The sequence below is a fragment of the Erpetoichthys calabaricus genome, chromosome 6 (assembly GCF_900747795.2).
Source record: "Erpetoichthys calabaricus chromosome 6, fErpCal1.3, whole genome shotgun sequence".
Classification (NCBI taxonomy): domain Eukaryota; kingdom Metazoa; phylum Chordata; class Cladistia; order Polypteriformes; family Polypteridae; genus Erpetoichthys; species Erpetoichthys calabaricus.
The window spans coordinates 88,754,948-88,781,075 of NC_041399.2; the positions used below are offsets into that span (position 1 = coordinate 88,754,948).

General features: G+C 36.3%; 1 protein-coding gene across 3 annotated transcripts in view; it reads right to left on the minus strand.

Moving 5' to 3' along the window:
• LOC114653468 (cadherin-18) overlaps positions 1 to 26,128 on the minus strand; it is a 1,070,530-nt gene that overhangs the window by 150,374 nt on the left and 894,028 nt on the right. For all 3 annotated transcript variants that reach the window (XM_051928932.1, XM_051928933.1, XM_028803814.2), the window contains one exon: positions 4,510 to 4,631. In XM_051928932.1, the coding sequence (XP_051784892.1) occupies positions 4,510 to 4,631 (122 nt within the window). The remainder of the gene's footprint in view (positions 1 to 4,509; positions 4,632 to 26,128) is intronic.

A 26,128-nucleotide genomic window follows, 5' to 3' on the forward strand; every position in this document is an offset into this window, starting at 1 on the left:
CACTTTCTTCACATCGTCATCTGTCTTGAATCGACGTCCACCCAGATGTTTTTTTAGTGGTTCAAAATGGTGGAAATCACACAATGCCAAATCTGGTGAATAAGGAGGATGTGGGAATACTTCAAACTTCAGTTTCTCCAGACAAGCTTTGGTGTTCTTAGCAGTGTGTGGGCGGGCATTGTCTTGCATCAAAAGGACACCTTGAGACAGCAGTCCCTGCTGCTAGGATCAAATAGCAGGCTTCACATTGGTTTCCAGCAAATCACAGTAACTTGCACTAGTGACTGTAGTACCCCTCGGCATGTTGTATTCGACAATAACTCGGGTGCACGAGTGGTTGTGAGGATAAGACAAAACCTTTTATTCTGCTGGAATCCAGGCACTTCCAAGGCATGTGCAAGTGCACTGGGAAGGGTGGAGACTACACTGAGAAACAACATTATCAGTTTTGTTAAGGTTTGCTCCATTTTCTAATAAATCCCACTTTATAACTTTATCTTGACTTGCCCTTGCAAATACATTTTAGCATACATTTTTAAATTTCCTTTCAATTGAAGGTTAAGTCTTGCTCTTTATGAATCATGATGGTAATGAAAGAAAGTTTGTTTCAATTTATGCCTTTGATCTTCTAATTTATTTAAGTCTGTTTAAAATGATTAGGTGGATTGGTGTATATTTTATGGAACTGTAAATAGTGTGCCATCTCTTGTTGTGTTACTTGTAACATATCAGGCTCTGCTGAATTAATATTTTTAGCTTCAAGTAGTACAATGCATTGTGTATATCTTCATGAAACATCTTGCTTTTTCTTTCAGCACCATTTTTCAGGAAATTTACGAAAAAGACGACTTATCATGTGCTTAAAACCTTATGACTGTAAATTATTCAGTAGCTAGTATTCTAATTTGTGAAGTGATGCTGCCCTGAAAAGAAGATATACAGAATAGTGTGAAAAATAGTTTCATAAAGTTTTTGTTGACCAGTAGCAGACAGGAAGAGCCTGTTGAATTCACAACAGTAAAATCTTTGAAGGGAAAACATATGAGCTAAAGGTTTGGCACTGGTATTTTAGCTATCTGTTATAAAACATGTTTATGTGCAAATGACATACACAGTATTAGAGTTTCTTTAGACAACAGATTTGGTCCTTTTTCCAAGTTAATGACCTGAGAAAGACGGTAGATGTGGAGTTAAGCCAGATTAACAACAGAAAGAAAAAAGAGAAAAAACAAGTTAAAGTCTAAAAATATGTATTTTAATATAATGTTTAGAATGTAATCATGCACTGAAGGAAGAAAGAAGAACAGAGTTATTCTCAGGAATAAGCAGTCTTCAATTATAAGAGTATAATGAGGCTAAAGATTCACTGCAGAATAAAGTTTTCTATAAGAATGGAGTGAAAACTGAGAGAGAATCATAAAAGTTATTTGTTTAGTATGATTAGTCAAGGGCAACTATTTTGGATATCCAATGACATTAATTATAGTTAATGATGAAAGTTATTTTATAAAGTACAAACTACATAAACAGTACCATAAAAAATAAAGATTATGTTCAGATTTTGTGGAGGAGTACAAAACAGATAACACTGTAATAAATAAATTCTGTCAATATGTTATTTAGTTGTAAAGAAACTAATGAGCAGTTCCACAAAAGACACCTGACTCAGAAGAGGTATTAAAGATATATTTGTTAAAGAAAAAAAAGAAATAACAATCCATGAAAAGTGTGTTCATCTATACTCTAGGCACCATAGAAACAACATGATAGAAGACACGTACCAAAATATACTGGTAATAAATGACACAAATAAGTAACCTTAAGAATTATACACATGGGCAAATTAAGACCACTTGTTAGAAACAAAGTTTACACTTTATGAGAGAAATATAAAATGATGGGAATCCCTGTTGATTTGCCTTTATAAAGAATCCAGCAACCAATTCTTAGTTAAACCTATTTTGTGGGTGTACTAGATACATAAGGAATATATAAACAACAAAATTTTTAAACATTCTGCATTGCACAATGAACTGTTGTATGGACATTCATATATAAACTGTTATTAATGAAACCAGTAAACCTTAACACTTTCTATTGAATGCTAAATGTTGGACAACAGACAAGGCTGAGCTTAATCCAGAAGTGGATACAAATTGTATGATAAGCATGTCAATGTTTAAGTGAATTTTCATGTAATGTGCTATTAAGTCTCTTTATTTTAATATACTTAAAAAAGCACTGGTAATTGTATCCATACATCCATCTATTATGTTTCTAAAACCTTTTTCCAGATTGTATAGGTTAAAGCCTGTCTAGAAAATAAAAAACAGAGAAGGTTGGCATACTTCAGAAAGCCAAGGTTTTGGATCCTGGTCTGATGGTTGCTGTGAAAGGTAAGAAGGAAGAAATGGAAAATCAAAAATGCTACATATTGTGAATAAGAAAAAGAACTGCCTTGAGTATAAGATAAAGAAAGTATATCTCCTCCACAACACACAGATCACCTGACTAATACCCTTACACAAATTCAATGTGCTGCAATAAAGAAAGGAGATAATTGAACAGAACTATACTGGATTACTCGATATAACCTAAAAACTGAATATACTGTAGATGTAGTTAAGAAAATAGCCACCAAGTACTGTGAAAAATAGACTGTCTAGAAACAGAAATTGAGGAAGAAACTATATTAACAGCTGGGATGCTTTACTTGATGATGGCACAGCACTAAAAAAGGTCTACAAATAATAGTAATTTGAGAAGGGGCCTTGTGAGGAGATGGATGGCAGAGTTTTTAAAGCAGAACAGTGGAAGAGGGACATATATACTACTTGACGTCTACTATCTGCTTTCAGGGGTGATGATTCACCTCCAAGGTTATTTCTCTTTTTGTTTTTATTTCATTTTATTATAGAATCAACTCTCGGCAGCGGCCAGCAGGGCGGCTGTGAGGTGCTGTTCTTATCCCTACCACCTTTGCCGTCACTTCCCCTACCTCTTCATATCTTAAATCATTCTTGAGGTAGATTGAAGACTTAAGTGCAAGCTTAAGTGGAAAATTAAAGAAAATGCACTAAGTAATTGCAATACAAACATTGACTTAATCAGTTCTACCATGAAAAGATGCTGAAGAAAGAAGAGAGGAAGGGGGCCGCTAGGGTGGAGAAAAGAAGAGCCGCTCAGGAAGCAGCAAGTACATCAATCTCTGAGCAAACAAATGCTAAACGTACAGAGAAAGAATATGAAAACTATGAATGCTCAAGTCAAGTGTATTCACTGCACGTTATCATGCAGTGCGCTGTTACCGGTGTGTGTGCGTGTGTGTGTATATTATATATATATATATATATATATATATATATATATATATATATATAGACAGAGAGAGAGAGAGAGAGAGAGAGACAGACAGACATACAGTATAGACATGCAGGATATACACTGTATATAAAGCTCCTGTCTGCATCATTTTTTTAATTGTGATCTTATTTATGTTCTGTATACAAAAACATATTTTGGAAGAGGAATCATCAACACTGTGTAAGTGATATAAATAAATAAAACACAAACTTCTTAGTGCATAGAAAAAACATTTTGCCACAATGTTGTAAAACATTTAGGATTATTAGTCAAGTTCAAAAAAATATGTCATTATTAATCTGTACATTTCTTTATTCCTATTGCTACCACCTAAAATTCTTTACAGTGTATGTCAAGAACAGATTGTTTAATGTGAGTCTTTAAAGTAAGGGTTTTATTATAAAATCAGGAAGAATTTGTTACACCTGAATACTTCAACTCCTGCTAAATTACAGTGGTAGTGTAACTCTTAGAAAATAAAATTGTTGACAATTTGCAAATTATGAACATTTTACTATATTGTGTATCATTTTAAAATCTCATTTTATTTTAGTTTATAGTAGTATCAGTGCTGAATTGTGTAAAGCGTGCAAAGTTTTATCTTTAAAATAATAAAAATTATGTTTCTGCTTTTCCAAAGTGGAGAGTTTGTTCAGTCTTTATTAAGGAAGCCATTGTTGACAACACAATCTTTCAGTGTTGGGTGGGTTCATATCTATTGGCTATACACTGTTCATTAGTAATATACAAAACTACAATATACATAAACAGTTCTAAATCTTGAACATTCTTCATTTGTCACTTTTAAAGGACTTTAGATTTTAATGTTTAGACACATTTTATATTTTACAATTAATAAGAAAATATACCTTGTGAATAAACAAAAGCTATACAGTATTCCCATGTGTAATTTAACATAAAATACATTTGCTTTAATGCCCCAATGCCCTTTCTGAATGACACATTACAGAATCTATGTAGCATGCAAAAAGCATTTTACTTGCTATTTGCACTTAATTCAGTCTACCTTCTTCTTGAAACATCAGTGTTTACTGAATAATTTATAAGGTCAAGCTGTTTGAAATGTCTTATTACAGAAAATAAATATATTCTAACAATATTCTGAAGTGAAAGACAACAGCCTACCTGGCCAGGCCTGGATGTCTCACAAATAATTATATCATCCTCCGTGGTAAGTTCTGGTGGGTTGTCATTGACATCTAAGACGTGAATTGCAACTGGAACATGGCTCTGGTCAGTCTGTCTGTCTGTTAAAAAGAAATTTAATACATTTGTTTTCAGAAAGATTAAAAAAACACTGACATTTTAATTTCATTATTTGAGTGAACTTAAATTTGGTTAAAATAATTACCTTTTTTGCATCGTACAGGATAAATAAAGTATCTACTATAAATGAAAAAGACTATGCAGTATTTTTCAGTGTAGTGCAATTGACTTCAGAAACAGTAAAGTAGGAGATCATGTATAATTTCGACCTAATTTACAGTTAATAACTATTAATCCCAAACCTTCCATCCATCTATCCACTTTCAAGATAGGATTCAGCCCCTGTGATCCTGAGTTGGACTACGTGGGTGATTCTGTAATTATAGTGCAGTATAATGCATTGTGTCAAGAAAACATTCAGAACAGTAAATACATAATACACAAAATGTAGCACATTTCTGAGAATTTCCCATTTTCAATGCTTTTTCCTCAGAATTATATAAAAGTTAATAGTATTTTATATTTTATGTACTAAAGTACAACACTGATTGCAAAGTAGCTTAGTGATTACTAATGTTAATCCTCACAGTTCTACAAACTCATTGGCGCTCTCACGATTTGTTCGAAATCTGCAACTCCCATTCTATACCACTCTGGGCATTGCTCATAGGTCCTAAAAATGTACATCTTAGGTCAATTGATGACTCTTAGTTGGTCAGCAAGAGTGAATGTGGATGTTTTTGTATGTGTGAGTATACCCTGAATGTGGACTGCGGTCCTTTCCAGGGATGGTTCCTTCCTTGTATTCAATGGTACCAGAACAGACTCTTGCTTCCAACAACTGTGCAATAGAATATATGAGCTCAGAAAACTGATTAATGAATGCATTGATGGGTATTTCCATGACAAGGTAAATGCAAAGATTCACATTTAGCAGTGAAAAATATTACAACACATTAAAAAGAAAGTCAAAACAAAAGGTAAAGTAGGAGTGGGTTGTGACGTGTGGTATCAGTATAGCTTATATGAATAAACAGTGCCCATAAAAAGTATTTACAACCTTGGAACTTTTCACATTTTGTTATTATGCAACATTGAATCACAGTGAATTTATTTTGGTTAAAATAGACTCTTTAATGTGAAACTGAAAACAGATTTCTATAAAGTAGACTTAGTTAATTACAAATACTAAACACAAAATACTGTAAGTCTTCACCACCTTTAAAATGACACATCTAAATCATTACTAGTGCCATTTGTTTTTAGAATCACATAACTGGTTAAATGGAGATCAGTTATCTACAGTCAAGGGGTTTCAATTGATTGTAGTATTAATGTGCTTTATCTGGAAGGTGCAACAATGAGTTATCTGCATGCACCTAATACTCTTTTAGACTGATTCCTCAGAATGCTTTCAAAACCAAATCTTTTTATCACTAAAGGAAATATGAATGTTTTCTGAGGTCCACTGTCAAAACAAGATACCTATTTAAAGAATTGTTTAAAACCAGATGAACTGCCCAATCCACTAATAGTACTCTAGTCACTGAACATGTAAGCACAGAAAACTGTCTTGTGTTGAGTCAACAAAAGATAATTAGCCACCCTAAATCTGTCTTTGCAAATTCCAGACAGTTGTCTATTATGAACGTTACTAACTCAATGAGTATAGTTAACAGATTGTTCCTGCGGATTATTGTTTTGAACTAAGAGGTCCACAAAAGGTATACCGACTAGAAAAATACTGTGAAACAGAATCCAAAGGATTGTGGTCCTCTGGTCACATAGTAAAGCCAATAGTTAATCATTGTTGCTGGTTGTTGAACTTGAGTATATGAATGTCTGACCTGGCTGAATAAAATTGATGCCTGGTTTCAGTGAAAACTTTAATCAAAAAGGAAGGGGGCCATACTTTTAGAAGTAACAAAAAACATTAATTAAAGGAGAAAACAAATGATAGATTAAACATTCAAGGAAGAACTTAACTGAATTTTCACTTTATACTAGGAGATGCGGCACTAGAGGATTGTTTCCAACCTGGTTCACCAACACAATTAGGAAAATTATTAAATATTATCAGTAGTCAATCTCATGTAGCCTACAGCATGAGTTCCTAATTTACAATATACAGTAAAGTCTGTAAGAAAGCCCAGCTAATGCATTCATAGCTTTTGCTTCTAATCAAGAAATTTGTTACTGTAAGTCTAAGTCTAAAAGAAACCTTTACATCCTAAATTTATTGTAAAAAGTTTAGAGAAAGAGAGCTTCTATGTAAGAGCAGTCACTGGAATTCTGCTATCAGTTCATTGTTGACAGGCTGTGACATGTTGAGATGAGCTGTGGAAGGAGAAACCTAATCGACAATTCGATCTATTGTCAGCTTAGTAGAAGTAGTAGAAGAAAAAACTTGTTAACTGTCAGCTAATGAATGATAAGGTGCACTAAAGTGTTGGAAATGATGAGGAAAAGGAAATCTCTGGTCGGGTAATAGGAGGATGAAAGAGAGAAAGCATAAAGCCAAGCAATAGTGACTTTGTATTTTTTGTGATTACTTCCTGTTATGATACATCATCTTGTATCATAAAACAAAAATGGAAATACGTTAATAGTAGTAAAAGTCCAAGTGGTAATAGACCCAAAACAAAAATAGAGGATACCTTCTAAAAATTGCAGAATTTACTATACTATCAGATTATTGGCTTGCACATGTCAACACAGTGGCCTTTTAAGAGTATATTTATAAACTGACATGGACTAAGATTTCTTCTATGGCTATTTCCTGACTGCTACTACCACAGCAGGCTCCAACTACACTGCTCAAAAAAATTAAGGGAACACTTAATCATCACAGTTCGGCAAAAAGTCAAATAAGCTTCAGGGAGATCAATCTGTCCAGTTAGAAGGCATAAGCGATTGTGAATCAACTTCATCTGCTTTGTTGGATATTAAAGTGACAAAAGGTAAACCTGGAGAGGTAACAGCAAGACAACCCCCAAAAATTGAATGGTTTTGCAAACAATTGTCTGTGGCCATAGACAATTGCTGTCTCCTTATTTTTCCTGACTGATCAGCCTGTGATTTCAATTATTGACTTTAATTTTTGGTGTGATGTTGAATCCAGCCCACAATAGGTTACTGATCTTGGTTTCTATTGTTGTTAAATCACTTGGGTTTTCGATGCTGCATCATTTTGTTCTCTATGAATTACACAATATTACTCAGTAAAGACTTTCCACTTGAATATTTCATTCATCATGATCAAATGTGTTTGAGCAGTGTATTTTTGCTCCAGTAAATACTCAACCTGATGAATTAGTCTAAGACACTTTCTGACACTTTGCATATCTGCTCATTGGAAGTACATAAAAAATAAAGGTAAATTTTTCATGTGAAAAATCTCTCAAGGTAAACATTATTACTTTTTTGGGCAAGTCTATATTTGGTTCACCAGTAGCCTATGCCTAGTCTGTATTGCACAGACAAGATACACTTATATTGGTTACATTTTACAATTGCAGTGCTGAATCAGCTAACACGTTTTACCTATAGTTATGTTGTCTTCATTTAGACCCTGTTGCATATGAAATCATGTTATGTTCCTTGTAACAGTAGCCAAAGTCTCAATAAACAGTTGTGAAAACTACACTCCATATTAAAAGTAGGCAATCTATTTGTAGATAAGAATTGTCTGATATTATGCAACTCCTCCAAGGAAGCTCCCACATACAATGTGTATAAAACAAATTTTATTATCATAAAAGCATACTGTACTTAAAGGTTTTGGAAAATTTTGCACACAAACATACTGAGAAAGCACTCAATAAACTTCACAGAGAGCACCTCATCATATTTTGTTCATGACAGATTTATTAAACTGCTAGTTGACAAACAATTCTACAGGCATGTACCAAACTTTCATCACCACTGTCATTATTAAGGTTACCAGCTTTGCTGTAGAATGTGAAATGTTTATTTGTTAAGTAACGCTTTCACACAGATAAAAAATAGCTACTCAATTTAAATGAATTTTGTTATTCACATGTTCAGTAAAACATACAGGAGTTCCAGGAAACAAATGTTATAGTACGTGAAAGAGATTCCATAAGATCTTTATCTTAGGAGTAGGCTGGAGAAGTGATGCAAACATTACAGCAGGGGGGCATTTGTCTAGGCTCCATCATAACTGGGCTCATAAAGTTGATATAAAATACATTTTTAAAAAATCTTTTTAACACATTTTGGTACATCCTAATTTAAAGACTTCCATATACAGTAACACAATATATATCACAGAATGTAGTCTTGAAGTTGAAGAAAAAGGCACATGTTGATTGTGTACTACATCACGTCACAACAAGACTATTTCCAATCATCTAGAAAATGTCAAGAAAACATCCGAACAGCTAAAAAAGGGCTAGGCACAAATCAAGGGTGTTTTGAAGCTCCTCTAACTTCTTCATTAATTCAGCTCACCCAATGTTTTACTTCAAGGCAACCAACAACTCCATTTGGCCAGAGTGGCATATGGCAAATTTCACCAAGAACAGCAAAGTGTTGAGAACATCAGAGATGAAGAAAGTGACCATGCAAATAACATAGAAGAATCTTAGTGGAATGAAGATAGCTCAGTTGATGAGGATGAAGACCAAACAAGTGAAAATGAAAGCAGGGGAAAAGATGCAGATGAAGGCAATAAATAAAGATAATAATAAAAAGGGAGATAAACATGCAAAAGTGGATGAAATCAAGAGTTATCGACTAATATCAATTTACCAGTGCTAACAATGCTAACTTTGCACTTTCGTTACTAGCTTTAACACTCAGAAAATGTGCCCAACCAATCCTCACTGGTTCAGCAAACAGACACTCATCCCCAGTGTCATAGGAGCTGTTATGAACTACATGCTAAATACTTGGAATCTGTGTACTTATCTGATTCATGTACAATAGCATTTGGACAGAGGGCCCACTCATAGGTTTTCCCGCCATATAAAAAGCCTTTCTCTGCCACTGGCTGAAATTAATCCATCAGCATGGTATTATCACTATACCAGAATCAAAATTACAAAATAAAACACAAGTCAAAACTAATAATTCTCTTATCAGTGTTGATTTCCTTTTTTGTTTCATGTTGTATCTCACAAAGGTGATATTTCTTTGAAAAAGTGAAAGTTCTGCCACCATCATGTTTTACAACTTAGCTGTGCTTTGTGCGGACATCACTCACCACACTTGCTCACGGGCATTGTGTGACTCACTTGAATGCTTGCTGGGAATGGCGTGACCCTGGATGGATAGATGGATGGAATCATTAAATATGTACTACGAAGATATTTCAATGTTCCTTAAAAATTTTGAAGTTGACGTTCTAAGCTTACAGATGGTTTGACATTTATTACAGAAGTTATTGTGTGGCAATTGTTTACGCAGAGAAAGGAAAGGAAGGACAGGAATTGGGGGTTGGTGCATTTGAAAGAGACAGTACTGCTGCAATAAATTATTTCATCGAGGGTCACGCACATCCCAGCGAGCATCTTGCAGGAGACAGGAACAATATCGGAATGGGGCGCCAGCTCATCGCTACCACTGCCCCCATGTTTAATACATGCTTTAATTCATTTCATTATGAAAGCATCTAGTATACATCTTAGTATTTAAATTATTCAGAGAGCTTTAATATCATGAATGTAATGTATTCTGTGTCCTGAGAAAGCCCATTTAGAAAACACTTAGTGATTCACACACATAGAGCACATCGAAGAACACATAGAATATGAAGCATTTAATGTGCTACTTTAGTTATGATGGGATCTGAGAAACTGTAGTAAATTAAACATTAATTTTAAGATTAGATTTATGACATTCTACTTTAGGGTGGCGCAGTGGTAGCGCTGCTGCCTTGCAGTTAGGAGACCCGGGTTCACTTCCCGGGTCCTCCCTGCGTGGAGTTTGCATGTTCTCCCCATGTCTGCGTGGGTTTCCTCTGGACGCTCTGGTTTCCTCCCACAGTCCAAAGACATGCAGGTTAGGTGGATTGGTGATTCTAAATTGGCCCTAGTGTGTGCTTGGTGTGTGGGTGTGTTTGTGTGTGCCCTGCGGTGGGTTGGCACCCTGCCTGGGATTGTTTCCTGCCTTGTGCCCTGTGTTGGCTGGGATTGGCTCCAGCAGACCCCCGTGACCCTGTGTTCGGATTCAGCGGGTTAGAAAATGGATGGATGGATGGACATTCTACATTAATGACAAAATAAACTACAAGATTAAAGTGGACATTTCAACCTTTTTTTCTTCACTGCCTCCCTATTTTTTGTCTTTTCTCTGTACCCTAATATGCTTCTGTATGACACTCAGACAATGGGTTATGACTTGCCTTTTATTGGTAACTTTGATATCTGACCACTTCTTTTTTATTTTGGGCATTGTGTGACTTTCTGAACTTGAACTTTCAAGTTTCTCCGCCACTCTGTACCACTTGATCAACTACCTTTTGTTATTTATACCACTGCTTAAGCCAACAAATAGTAAATTTTTCCTTGCCTCTACTTTGCATTCACTGAAATTCTTTTTTTCACTTTTTGCTATTGTCTTTTAACCAAACAGTGAACGGAAGGTGATATTTATATAGATTTGCATATTAAAGTAAGCAAAATTATGGGAGGAGTCAGGGTGGGATGGCAGACTCATGCATGTGCATTACTTTTCACGCTGACAAAAATTTATGGAGTGGAAGTACATGGAAGTTGGCTTACTCATGTTTTTGTGCATCAGAACTTTTTTCTGCATATGCATATTTCCAATTTAGTCCATACGCCATGTTTTAGTGTGAATTCTACTCATGGCGTAATGCATGAGGCCCCTGGAGTCAGATTTATAAAACATGCATATGCCCAAAAAGAGGCCCAAAATGTGTGTAATTCCATACATATGTTGGGATTTATAAAAGAAAATTTGACAGGAGAACTTGATTATATTTATGGCAACATTTCATAAAAAGTGAAAAATGACCAGTTAAATGATGTCTTCTGCGGATAATAATTCATTTTATCAAGCCATTATTATAAAGTATGTTAACGTGACAAACCTATTAAACCTCAAAAGTGATGAATATGATGAACAGACTATTTTAGTTCCCTTTTAAGAGGGCCAATGTTGTGAATTTGCACTGAAGATCTTAATTGGGTTTTCCAGTTTATATCAGCTATATGCAATCACTTAGTGTAAATAACTGCATGAAGTAAAAACAGAGGTGTGATTTACTCCCTGTGTACATAAAGCTATAAATAGCATGCCCTATAACCTATTACATGGATGTGTGGTGCTGCTTGAAGACTATGCAATTAATCATATACAAAGGAAACAAGCATTTAGAAACTGGCAGGATTTTTTTGCTTATGATGATGACTAGCTTATGAGACAAGGCAAGATTCCATAAGCTGTGTTCCTGGAACTATGTGCTGGATTGCATCCCAAAATTACAAAGACAGACTACCTGACATCAGGCTATACCTGTTCATATCCACATTTTAGCAGTGGCTGGCTTTCCGGCAACAAGCACCTACTAGAAGGAACTGGCCAACCAGTAAGGAATATCTAAAACAAACTTCAGCTCTATCATGCCCGCTGTGCTGGAAGCCATAAACGAACTGATGAGGTGCCACATCAGTTTCCATATGGTGTGGATGTACAGGCCAACATAAAACTCCAATTTCCAGAAGTGCCTGGTTTCTTAATGTAAATGGAGCAATTGACTGCACACATATTGCAATAAGGGCATGTAGTGTGAATAAAGTGCTTTTGTTAACCATAAGCAGGTACATTCTATTAATATACTAGCCATCTGTGATACCAAGATGAGGCTGATATTGTTGTGGCTCGGTGGCTAGGGGTCAACCCCGTAATTCATTTATTTTGCAGCAAATTAGCATTAACAGACAACCTGGCATGTTGGTAAGGTAGCTGGCTGAACCCTCAGTTTTTCATATGACCTTTATTATTTATTATAACAGCAATCATGCCATTACATGTGCTAAGTGATAGCAGCTACCCGTTCAGATGGTAGTGCTTTATGCCTTGCCTGCGACCCCCAAAACACAGAGGAGAGGCACTACAATGCCGCTTGGCATTCTCATTTGTTGAGCACACCCTAAGACTCCTCAGATGGAGGTGGTGATATCTGGATGTATAAGACAGAAGACCGCACTACCAGCCAACAAAGATATGCAGCATTGTGACTGCATGTGCTATGCTACATAACATGGCACAGCATAATAATTTCCCACCAATTAACTTGTTGATATGCCAGATGACCCTGTTCCTTACCCACCTACTGACAATTGCACTAATGTGGTTTTTCATTTAAAGGCATACAATGTTCTACCTTATTCCTGTACATCTGTCTCATCTGCCACATCTGTATACTCTGGCATAATGCCATGTAATAGGGCAGCTCCAATTACAGAAGATATTTGGCAAATTGAAATTAGAATGCTTAGATGTGCTTTCATCCTTCTTTTGCACTCACACTCTGCCAGTAACGAGCGGTCTGCTTCTTTGCCTCTAACTTGAGGATGTTCCATTTGTTTTTTTTTGTTTGTTTTTTTTTTGTCTAAGGCATAGTAAGGCTTATAGAGCTCACTGTAATCATAGCTACAGTAGCATGTTGCCATTCAACATATTTGTGCTTGTTGGTGACACCTGCAATTAGGCCAGCAAATAAAAGTTCTATGCATGGCTGTGATTCAGAGACAAGAACTTTTACCTTGCTTTTTTCAAAGTTTTTCCTTTTCTGCTTCTCTTCCCTCGTCAGAATTGTCTCACCTTAGAGGTAAATCTTGATTAGCATGGTCATGGTTGCCTCAGGGTGCCAGAACAGGGTATATGAAGATATGTACATTTACAAGATGAGTGTGATTTATAAAGGGTAAATACCATACAAATGTGTGTATGCCTGGTTTTACAAATTGAATTTCTTTATGTGTATGCTTTTTCCTTTTTTTTTGGCTTACACATATTTTTACAGTCAAATCCACAGAACGTTTTATAAATGAGATCTGTGGAAAGCCAAGGTGGATGAAAATTCTTTTCCTGACAACTTCATTCTTATAAGCAAACTTTTGCATTCCTTCCCATAGATCTGTCAAAATCAACTAACTTTTCTTGTGAACCTGAAATAAAATATTGAAAAAGCTAACAGTAGATGCAATTAATTTTACAGTATAGTTGCAAGACTATTTTGGCACTCTGAACAAATTAAAAAATATAGAACTACTTTTGTTAGTTGTAAAAAGTCCCTTTCATTAGCAGTTTGGCAATCAGAAATAAAGTCGGTGTTAATTCACCTGTGGAGAAAAGTGGAGAAAAGTGTGAGACTAGACTCCCCAGTGCTTGTATGTTTTTTTAAGAGGCAGTTACTGGGGGAGGAAGTGTGACTAGCGGGGTTAGGCTTTTGAATTAGAGAATTACAGTTGTTCAGTAACACTTCAAAACCCTAACATAATCCACTAAAAAGGCAGTAACTCCTGTATGGGTCTGCTATTTACCCTCTCTCTGAAAATTTTCTTTGTCTTTTTAAATCTACTTAAATACTGTGGAATGGAAGCATTTCCCATCCATGTGGGACACTATCATGCTTGCCGCACTTTTATCCTGTGTTTATACCTTGTTTCCTTACATTGTTTGTGTTTAGTTTGCACATTCTATTTGTGTCAGAGTGGATTTTAGATAGATTAGATTAGATTAGATTAGATTAGATTAGATAAACTAAATCCCATGGGGAAATTCAGATGCATGCAACATCAGAAACATAAAAAACAAGGATACATACTCACAGCACAGATAATACAGCCAATCAATGAATCAATCAATAAGTAAATAAATAAATTAAAATAAACCTAATGAGTTCATCTGGTGGAAGCATTGAATTGGCAGATAGCAGTGGGCAGAAAAGACCCCCAAAGTCACTTCTTAGCACACCGTGGTATAATGAGACTGTGGCTAAAATTGTTCCTGGAATGGAAGGAATGTTTCATGATGCCATTTAATTTTGCCGTCATCTTCATTTCCACAACAACTTCCAGTGTGTTCAGGGTTTGCGCTGTGATGGTGCAGGCTTTCCTGACAAGTTTGTTCAGGCACTGTGCTTCTTTTGTGGTCAGATTGCTTCCCCAGGAAACTGCAGCATACAACACCCCACTGGCTACTGTGGACTGGTAGAATATTTCCAGCAGCTTGCTGTACACATCAAAAGACCTGAGTTTCCTTAGGAAGTACAGTCTGCTTTGGTCCTTCTTGTAGAGCACCATTTTGTTATCAAACCAGTCCAATTTGTTTTTCATGTGAACCCAAGCTACTTGTGGTTCTGTACCACTTCCACGTCCTCCCCCTGAATGGTGACCGTCCTCAGAGGCTTTATGGCACACCAGATGTCCACCACCAGCTCTTTTGTCTTGCTGATGTTGAGTTGCACTACAAGGGACAGTCCTCCACAACCTTCCTGTACTCTGACTCATTTCCATTATTACTGCAGTCTATGATGTACAAGTCATCTGAAAATTTCTGTAGATGGCAAGCACTGGTATTGTGCTGAAAATGTGTTGTGTAAAGGCTGAACAGGAAGGGAGACAGTAAAGTTCCTAGAGGTGCTCCAGTATTATACACCACCATTTCTGACTCACAGTCCATCAGTCTCAGTCTATAATCCAGGAGATTATAGGGGTGTCAAAATTCAAAACCTTGAGCTTTTTTTCCCAGTCAATGACGCAGTGCTGACTTTATCTAAGTGAGAGTTGACTCTGTGGAGTATGTGTCTGCTAGGCAAACTGCTAAAGGATCCAGATTTTCTGAGACCAGGGTGTGTTGCTGTTTTAGGACCAGCCTTTCAAGGGTCCTCATGATTTAGATAGATAGATAGATAGATAGATAGATAGATAGATAGATAGATAGATAGATAGATAGATAGATAGATAGATAGATAGATAGATAGATAGATAGATAGATAGATAGATAGATAGATAGATAGATAGATAGATAGATAGATAGATAGATAGATAGATAAATAGATAGATAGAAAGATAGATAGATAGATAGATAGATAGATAGATAGATAGATAGATAGATAGATACTTTATTAATCCCAATGGGAAATTCACAATCAATAAAAAAGAGTAGAATAAAAGTAGAAAAATAAATAAGTAGAAAAATAAAGTCGTACACGGAGATGCTGAAAAGGCTGCCACTCTCGGTGGCGCCTGAGTCACATATACTGAATATGCTCTGGTAAAGGTGGTTTGTCTTTCCTACGAGTATTGATCCTTTCCTGTGAATATGGATCTTTATGTTCTCAGGATTTATTGCTTACTTTTTGCTCATGTTTATTGGATTATACTTGGATTACATTTCTGGGACTTGTTCCCCTTGATTGACTTTTAGGCACATTCCTTTTTGTTCTTTTGTGATTTTTTATGATGTTTTATAAATTAAGACTTCTTTTTATAAAGGTTTCTTTTTTGCTGTGCTCTTTGCAAACAGGTTTTGATTGTTATCCTCTCTTTTGTGTGGAATTTTGATTATTTTTGGGTCAATCCTAAAATGTTGTAGATATTTTGAAGCCAAGGAACCATTTGGCCATTTGTAGGCTGAAGTCTGCCGTTTAAGTGGTCACTCAGTTTGATGTTGGCCTGTTTTCGATTCTATTTTAGAGGCATACAACTTGCCATTGTTAACTTCTCTGAATCACAACAGGTATATATATATATATATATATATATACATGTACTGAAGGGGGGCACAAGTTGATTTTTGGGCAATTGTGTGAGGCCAGTCTGGACAAGTCCAGGGCCAGTTTTTAATCCCAGTCCATTCTTTACAGTTATAATTTTGTATTTAAAAAACTCCAGAAAATAGAGATGTGGTTGTAACATGCAGAAGCTCTACTTTGGAAGAAATGTCATAAAAGAGAATAACTAGAGACCCCAAAGGAAACATCACAACTTAGCTCATGTGAAAGGGAAAAACCTGTAATACAGTGAAGGTGACATCTCTGAACTATTGTTTAGCAATAAAGAGATGCTGCATGCTGCAACTCTGCTACAAGTGCTGAAATAAGACAAAAATGTCACAATTCTAGTTGATGCATGTAAGCTGAAAGAAGAATCTAAGAAACTGATACACAAGAATAATGAAGTAGTATGGACATGTGATGAGGAGAGAGAATGAATACAGTATGTGGGTAAAAGTGTGATAGAAATGGAAGTTCACTGGAAAAGAATAAAGGGGAGTCAAAACAGAGGTGAATGGATAAAGTAAAGGGTCTAACTGGGGTGGAAGTGCAGGAAAAAGGATGAAGACAAAGAAGAAGATATTAACAAATTACTGTAATGGTAATCATTGCTTCATACAAGAACATTGAAGAGTTAAAACAAAATAAAACATCACTGTCTGTGTTAGGAGAGATAAAGAAGAATACTAATTAATAATGTTTAACTAAAAATGTGCTAAACTAAATGCTTAGTGTGCAGTGATTAGTGAATCTTAACCTAATTAAATTTAATATTGTGCAAAAAAGAAAAAAAAACTACCACATTATTAGATCTTCTTTAATTTACAAATACAGTGTTGGAGCAGTTCTATATTCCTTTGTTCCTCCATGTCTGTTTTGTAAAAAAGAAACATTTCCCATTTAACTCATTTACTGAAAGTTCCATTAAGTGAGTATATCTGAAATGCTTTTTTAGATTATCGTGTAAATTACTTTATTCTTCTTCCGCATATCTCCTTTCAAGCATAGTAATTAAAATTAATACACATTAAAAGGCATTAACGGGAGAATTTGTGTTAGTTAATCTATTTAAAGAACAATAATTATCTGTCAAAGCAAGATAGTAAAATAATAAAATAAAATCGCTTTATGTCTGCATTGCATTCATTAATATTATCTGTTATTTATTTTTAATTAATGTTTAAATTTAATAAAGATGTTTTTCAAAAGAAGAATTGACATTGTATCACAATAAATGTGAAAATGTCAGTAAAAAAATATATATATTTAAATATTAACCTAAATTTAAAAATTTATGACAATTTAACCCAATATTTAATAGTTGCTAAGGAACTTAGTATTAAAGAGACAGTTATAGTAAAAATGTTCTGAGAATGTGAAATATGTTACTCATTTCACTAAATATTGTTTATGCAAGGTATACAGTACTTGATTTCCGTGTTACTATCTTCTTGGATATCTATGTTATCATAGGGTTATTTAATGGTAAGCCTGCTAGGACTTCCAGTACAAAGGGTATGTATCTTGTATGATTCTTAATGGCCATGTACATTAAGAACTTCAAGTTTAAAGTTAATCCTATGTTGAACGTGAAGTGATTTACCTTTCTACTTCTTTCTAAATCTCAGACAAACCTTGCTACAGCTTTCTGCACTGTTTGTATCATGGGATCCATTATTTTTCCTACCTTGCACTAATATGTCTCTTACACCTATACTACATTTTAGTATCTGTGTTTTTATCAATAAAACCCATGGGTGTTGCACTTTAAATGCACAATGTACATAAAGAAAGGTTTCAAATCTTTTAGTTTTGAATACATGTTATTGTTTTGTCCCAAATATAAAACACAAATCAAGTCACCCAAACTCAAGCTCTTTCACCAGTTTTATCCAGAATGTCTCTCTCTTCTTTAACCTTTACTTTACAAATACAGTATATGTTACTACTCTGAATCACAAACTTAGCATGATCCTGGAGTGAGTATATATTTTCTTGCATTGCTTTAAATTATACTTCTGTTTGCTTTTGAAAGAGTCTTGTGATTTTTCAATGTGTTATGTACAAATAACATAACATTCTCAAACCTGTTCAATCCAATTAAGGAGCAATGATGGCTGGACTTATCCTAGCAGCATGCCTGCCATTGACAGGGCACCATATCAACAAAGAGCCCACACTCAAACACACACGGGGCCAGTTTGGAATTATTTGTTAACATAAGCATATCAGCATTACACTTTGTCAAATGCAAGCATCACAGGCCACATATTTAAGCATTAAATAATCCACCTTGGCAAATGTAATCATGCAGTGCCTCTTGTAGAAGTGGGGGACTGTGTGATGGGGCAGGTTGGCTCTGCAACCCCACTTCTGTTTTGGGAGTATCTTGAACCCAACACCATCAATAACATACCCAGATGAGCTGGCAGATGAGGACACAATACAAAGCAAGGGGTCGGTACAAAAGTGCTCTAGTGCTTCCATTTAAAACAAGTCAAAGATCAAAATAGTGTTCAGTAAGTTCAGTGCAATCAATCTGTAGTAAATAAATAATGCAACAAGTAATAGAGGTTAAAATCTAAATAAATAATCATTTAAGATGAGGCTAAAACACAGCAGGAAGCTGTCCTTAAAAACTTGAGCTCGGGTTCACTCCTTTAATACTTGACGTATCCTTGGCTTAACCCTAATGGGTCCTTGCAGCCAAGGAGGCACCTAATCTGCAGTTCCTTCCACATTGCTCCTAGGCTTGAGCCCCTGTAGACCTCTCTGGCTCCCAGCAGGGCACCACACCATGCCTCCGACTCCCACTGCTAGGCTCGCGCTCCTGTGGCCCATGGCTTCCCCACAGGACACCTCACTGAGCCTCTCCTTCCCCTGCAGCAACAATGCCTCTCTCCGGCAAGTCGCTCTAACCGAGCATCATTTGTCGATCACTCCAGCTTACAGGTTGCTCAGCTGGAGTGACCATCAGCCCCTGTGTGTTGGCTACACATTCACATGAGGGATTTCCTCCCACCTGTCTGCCTTTTCACTTTCTCATAAACACGTACCCACTCTCTTCTCTCTCTGTCTTTTAACCTCCTTTCTTTTTCTTTTGTTTCTTTCAACATCCTTCTTTCATGCACCGGCCCTTTCTTATATATCTCCATGAGTGCAGCGTCTCAATCGCACACTGCAGGAAGCCGATGAAGCAATTGAGACAGACCACACCCTCACATGCAGGTGCATCTTGCCAAAATTACTCTACCAACCCCCCCACACACCCATGGAGAACGAGTCAGCCAATTTATTTATTTATTTATTAAAAACAGCCCTCTTTCTGAGCCTCAGACCCGCTATACCACAGACTGAGAGAGAGCTCAGCCTGACATTGCACACATGGATGCATGTCACTTATAGCCAGTTAACTGTATAATCAAAAAATGGATGGCAGCTCTCTGTGATGGTGAAGGTTAGCTCCATGTTCCCTTTTTGTTTTGGGAGCCTCTAGAATCCAACACCATTGATAACATAACCGGATGAGCAGGGCAGATGAGGACAAAACACACATGAAGGAAGGAAATGCTGAAAAGTGTTCAAGTGTTTTTATTAAAATAGACAACAGTGTTCAAAAAGTGTAGCGCTCTAATTGTCAGTAAATAAATAATCCATAAAATGAAGGTGTCCAGTGGAGGTTAGAATCCAATAAATAAATCCCATAAAACGAGGTTAAAACAACACAATGCAGGAAACTTATTGCCTTACTTTAAAAGGAAGGCCCAAGTGCCTTCCTATAAAACCGACGGCTCTTCAATTTCAGACCTAGCAGCCCAGAGAGACATCAACCAACAGGTGCAAACACCCATCTCATCTGGCCCGTGTCCCTGCTGCTAATCCCACGATGTCTGCGGGCAACCCCGAGCCCTGCTCTGCCCAAACCGCTGCCAATCCTGGCTCTACCCAGTGTGAGTGCTCTGTACTCCCACCTCTTCCATTGGCTCCACATGGTGAAAGTACCTCCAGAGCGTGATGGTCACTCCCGCTCCCAATTTGCTCAGCAGGAGTGACCTACAGCCCTGTCGGAGCGATGGCCACATGCTCCTCTTTGGGGCTTCACTCCCTTCGACCTGCTTCTGTTCATTATACTGGCTTGTTTTCTTTCTCCTGCCTGCTTCTTCTCCCGTCCTTTAACCTTTGTTCTCTTTCCTGCTGCTGTGCCAGCTCGTTCTTATAAGCCTCTGTGGGAACAGCGTCTCAATCGTGCACTGCAGGAAGCCAATGAAGCAATTGAGAAAGACCACACCGTCACACTACAATTACTCCACCAACTCCCCGCAGATTCATGAGTGGACCCACGGAGAGTGAGCCAGCCAGTTGATTATTTATTAAAACGTTCATTATTTCTGAACTTTGGACCTGCTATACCACACTCTCCTATTGCTCTCTGCAATGTAAAGCTTTCCTAAGTATTTGTAACCCAAACGTTGCTGGTTAGTGACTCAGGAGTGGTATTAAGACAGCTGTTCATAGTTCATCAAAATTACATAGATTACAAAGACTATTGATATTTTCAGAATAAGAAAGGCATACCTCCTTCTCCCATATAAATTAAAAACTAGTGTTATTTCCCAATTTAATGCCTATAAGCAAAACAGGGGCCTAAGCTTCTTTGGAATTAAATTCTTTTAAATTATAGTATTCACTAAATAAGCAGTGTGTTATGGTACAGCTGAAGGTGTTTTGTTTTTGTGTAATCTTTTTGTTATTTTTTTATAAATTATTTGGTAAATATCATTAATTTTGTTTTTGTTTACTTTTTATGTTTTATATATTGATAAATCTTTTGTTTATTAAGTACTTTGTGTTTATGTATGGTGTTAATTTTGTTGTGTCAAGTCCTTTAAATTATGTGCTTTGTACTCTTTGTGTGGAGCCTAGGGGAGCAGGGCCACTTGACTCTGCAACTGGGGGACAGCGCATGAAAAGGTGGCTTTGGCATTGTGTTTTCTCCTGTCTTTGGCTTTTGATTTTTCTTTTTGTAATTGGATTCTCTGGTTTATCAACTTCTTGCTTACTTTTACAGGTTCTGTTTTCTGGATTTCATCTTGTACTTCTTGTCACACACATGAGACAGCTAAAGGGCCTAAATGATAGTAATTCAACACCAGGCCAGGGAGCAGCGAGGTGTACTGACTTTCTTTCTCAGTCCTTTGCAGACCATCCACGGAAATCCCGCATGGTTCTGGTGCCACTGATGACATTACTTTCGATCCTGGTGCCACTGATGAAGTCACTTTCGGCCCCAGCACCACTGCTGATGTCACCTGCGGTCTCGGCATATAAAGCTGCCATCTTTAGCAACCAAAGTTAGTTCTGTTTTGGACTTGTGAACATCTCACAATTATTTAACCCTTTTGTGGCCAAGACACAAGATGGCTGCCTCAAACCTTTTTGATGACTTTGGGTCGTTTTTGTGATTGCTCACCATCAGTTTTTGTTTCCTTTTTCTTAACTCTTATCTTCTCATTTGTATAATTTTTTTAATTCGTAATAAATCTTTAAACATTAAAGAAACATTGTTTTGTGTTTTGTAGACCAGAAGTTGCAACTGTTTTTCCTCTCTCCTCTTGTGGATATTTTTGAATTTAAAGCCCTTGCCTCACTATTTGACTTGTATACTCCTTAAGCCTTAATGAGTTGGTGCTAAGAGTGATTGGGAGTGGTGAGACCTACATTTTTGGTTCAGACCTGTGTTGGAGTGCAGGTCTGACTTTCATTATTAAGGACTTTAACCTATTTGAGATTTGCAAGCAGGCAGAATCATACACAGTAAAATGTTCCTTCATGGCCCTCTCAGTGATCAAGTGCTGTCTCACATCTGCTGAACAAACTGGGAGCGAGGGCCAGGGAGATGAGAGCTCCACTGTAGTGAAGAACAGTAAGGTGGCTGATTCATATTTTAACTCTAGGTTTTTTACTCTTTTTTTGGATTTTCTTCACCACTGCACTGTTTATGGATTTATTTATTGAAGACTATTTATTGATTGAGACATTTTATAAAAACTGCACAATGACACTGTTGTTTTTTGCACCAAAAGATAGTTAGTATGACTTATGTCACATGTTGGCATGCCTATCTTGCTCCAATGTACAGTGTAATTTTTTAGTTTTTAATTTCCGTTAATGCAAACTTAAGCAATCAGGTACGATTTTTCTTTTTTTTTCGATGAGCCACACAATAAGCAAAGTTAACTTAGTCATAATAACACATAAAACATAGCACAAGTGTGCATTATTATTATGGTCACATTTCTAAACCCTAAAGATATTTCCAAACATCTGATCAAGGAAGCAGTCCATCTACTGACATACACTTTTTTCAATCTCAGTTTATCAATTAAACCATGCATCAACTTTCACAAAAACAGCCATGCTTACAGACCATAGCAATGTACCACAGTTTGTTCCACTTGCCAGTATATAAACAGACAACAGCATTCTACTAGTCATTGACTGCAACACGCATTGATATGGTAGTTATTATTTTTACAAAAAAAGAAATGTCCTTGTGAATGAAATAAGATATAATCAAGTTTTTGAGATATTAACAGAATGCTTCCTCTTCTGTTAATGAAATTTCTGTTAAATTTCAAAAAGTGACTACTATCCAAGAATTTTGCAGAATCCGTAAAAGCATACTGAAATGTTTTTTTACTGAACTCTTTTAACTGAAAAACTGTTTAAAGATCAATGTAATACGACTCAGTCTTCACATAGAAATTTACCTTGACTCTCAGACCTTGAACATGGATATGTGATGGCTGCAAGTCCAAATTTAATATGCCCAAAATCTTTGCCAGGGCACTATATCATACTTTGGCTGTCTAGTGTGCTTTGTTGCTTAGCAACACTGGTTCAGTATGGCTTTCTGATTTACACTCTTATGTAAAGAGGTGCAACTGAATTATTTATAACGTAGATATCAGCTGTATTAACAATATCTCATTCTCGTCATTGTATATGTTTGGTTGTTAAAAGTTGTTGCATGCAGACCATTTTTTTATTTTTATGTTTCTGCTTTAGACCAAGGGAAATGACTTCTTATCAAATGTTTGTGTCTGACAACATTTGCACTAAACTCAATCCAAGGAAATATGCCTTTGCAGTTCACAGTGCAAAATTGTTATTACTATAATCTGTTTTATATTACAAATGCGTCTCCTTCATACGTACAGCAATACACCTTTATAATGCCTCACTGTGACTACTCTCTTTTCATTAGCGAAGTCAGAAGTTTTCTGCTTTTTTGTAATAACTGTATGTATTTGAGGTGTTGTTGTTTGTGTGTTTAGCTTCTTTATAAAGCTACATTTGTGGACAAGTAAAGCTCTCTCTCTCTCTCTCTATTTTTGTCTTCTACCCACTTCTGGGGCATAGGCCATTGACAAGAGTTCTCCTGAGATCTCTGTCCTGGGCTTTGTTCTTCTGCTGGCCCCAGGTGTACCCAACTCTTCTGGTGTCTTCTTACAATTCTGCACATCATGAGTTTCTAGGCTGTCCTCTGTTCTGCTTTCTTTGGAAATTTCAAATCAGTGTACTGCCTGAAGGCTGAGAGGAATAATAGAAGGAATGAGACCAGGAGTGAAATGCAGACTAATTCAAAAACAGTTTAAAGCCTAAAGGATGGTAACACTAGGCCTGAACAGAAACCAAAAGTCAAAGGAGAAAACTATTAGAACAAAAATCAGAATTCAAAAAGTAATGCATACCAGTTCTTTGTTTTTATACAAATCACGGATCCCAAACAATCTGTTGTTCCAGTATTTAGAGCTTCATGCTATCCTAACAACAGGGCTGTCAGAATTGAGGTACTAAAATGGTGGGCCGATCATATAAAAATAGTAACAAAAATAATTAATGCTATTTCCAATTGATCTTGGCATCCAGGAAGGTTCTTGGATATAAAGAACGTATAACCCCACCTAGAATTTTTTAAAAATGTACTGCTTATAACAGGCTATAACAGTGGGGCTGACTGCCTGCCTTGTGCCCTGTATTGGCTGGGATTGGCTCCAGCAGACCCCCGTGACCCTGTATTCGGATTCAGCGGGTTGGATAATGGATGGATGGATGACTGATAATGTTTCTTGCAGGGTCGTGGAGTATGTAACATGTCTGTCTCCAGCCTCTTTTCATTTTCTTCTTCTGTAGTTTGCTGCTTTGTCCTCTTTGTTCAAAGAACCACCTTGTATTATTACCTATTGGAAATTTAGCATTTGAGGTTCAACCAGATGTGATAATGTAGATCATACATTCAGTACAATATGTTTCTTGCAGGCTTGTGTAGTATATAGTCTGTCTCCAACCTCTTTTCAATTTCTTCTTCTGCAGTTAGCGGATTTGTTTTCTTTGTTCAAATAACCCCATTGTATTATTACTTTTAGGAAATCTAGCACTTATGGCCCAACCAGATGTGATAATGCAGATGATACATTCAGTGCAAAACAATAGCAAGGTAAAATTCATAAAACACACAAACACACACACACAGTGATGCAGGCCTTCTGGTGCTGTCACACAATTGATGTGTTTTCCTGCTGCTTCCAAAAGCAAACAGTTGCCACATACCTTTCGTTTAGTAGGCAGGCATGAATGTTTAAAAGATATAAGTGGAGTGCGATCCTTGTGTTTACAAAACAGAGTAGATTTGGCAAGCATTTTAGCATTTTAATCAAGTAAGTCATAGCTACAAATCCAGTTACTTGGAACTGGATTATGAAGAGGAATGTGACTTCCTATACTGAAATGCACTTTTAACACTGAAGGAGTTCCAAGATTTCAATAGGATTTAAAGCATAATGCAAATGCACTGTTTGGATTATTGTCCGGGTTTATGATATTTGTCTTTATTTTTTTAGTACTTTGCAAAATCCTTAGGGATTAGTTACTAAATATGAACAATGATTCCTGGGTGAGCTTAGGCTGACACCTAAAGACTATACAGAATAACCGATACAAGAGGAAATATATATTTCTCTACCTTTTCTGTCTAAGTATAAGACATTAATAAAACATTACTGCAAAATTATTTTTCCACTCCCAGCAGAATCTGAGGACTCAGTTCACTCTGCTGTTATTGCTGAAGCTACAGCCCTATATTGCTATTTTCAGAAACAATCAATAGTTTCATATAAATTATTACATATTTATGCTGATGCATTAGCTTATATAAATGATGACTCAGGTTTTCCGTTGGTTTTTGTTAAAAAATGTACTTGTAAAAGCTGTACTACATGTTTACAACAACTAATCTGAAAACAGATTCCAAATTAAGTGTTGTTTAAGTAAGTACAGAAGTTTTTATTTTTCTTACAAGAAAGCAATGTTACATGAAATTTTACAAGAACAACAACATTTAAAAACTAATTTGCTGTGGCTATATTTATATCTAATTTAGTATATTCAAATCGCTTTGAAGGCATGAAGGACATTTCTTATTGGGAAGAGACTTTAGGAAGGCCTGGGACATGGAGGAATAATACAGTATCTGTCACCTGAACTGGAAGCAATGGGCAGAGGTCGGTCGGTCAAAGTGCTATGCAGCATAATGCAAACATGCAGTGGCTATAAAACAACAGTGTATTATGTATCTGATGTACAAATCACAGTATTCTTATTATAATCCCAATGCCATAAGTATTAATTCAACCAGACCGCAAATGCTGCTATTCACAAAATTTGAGACACTAATCAGATAATAACTGATCTAAATTTTTCAAC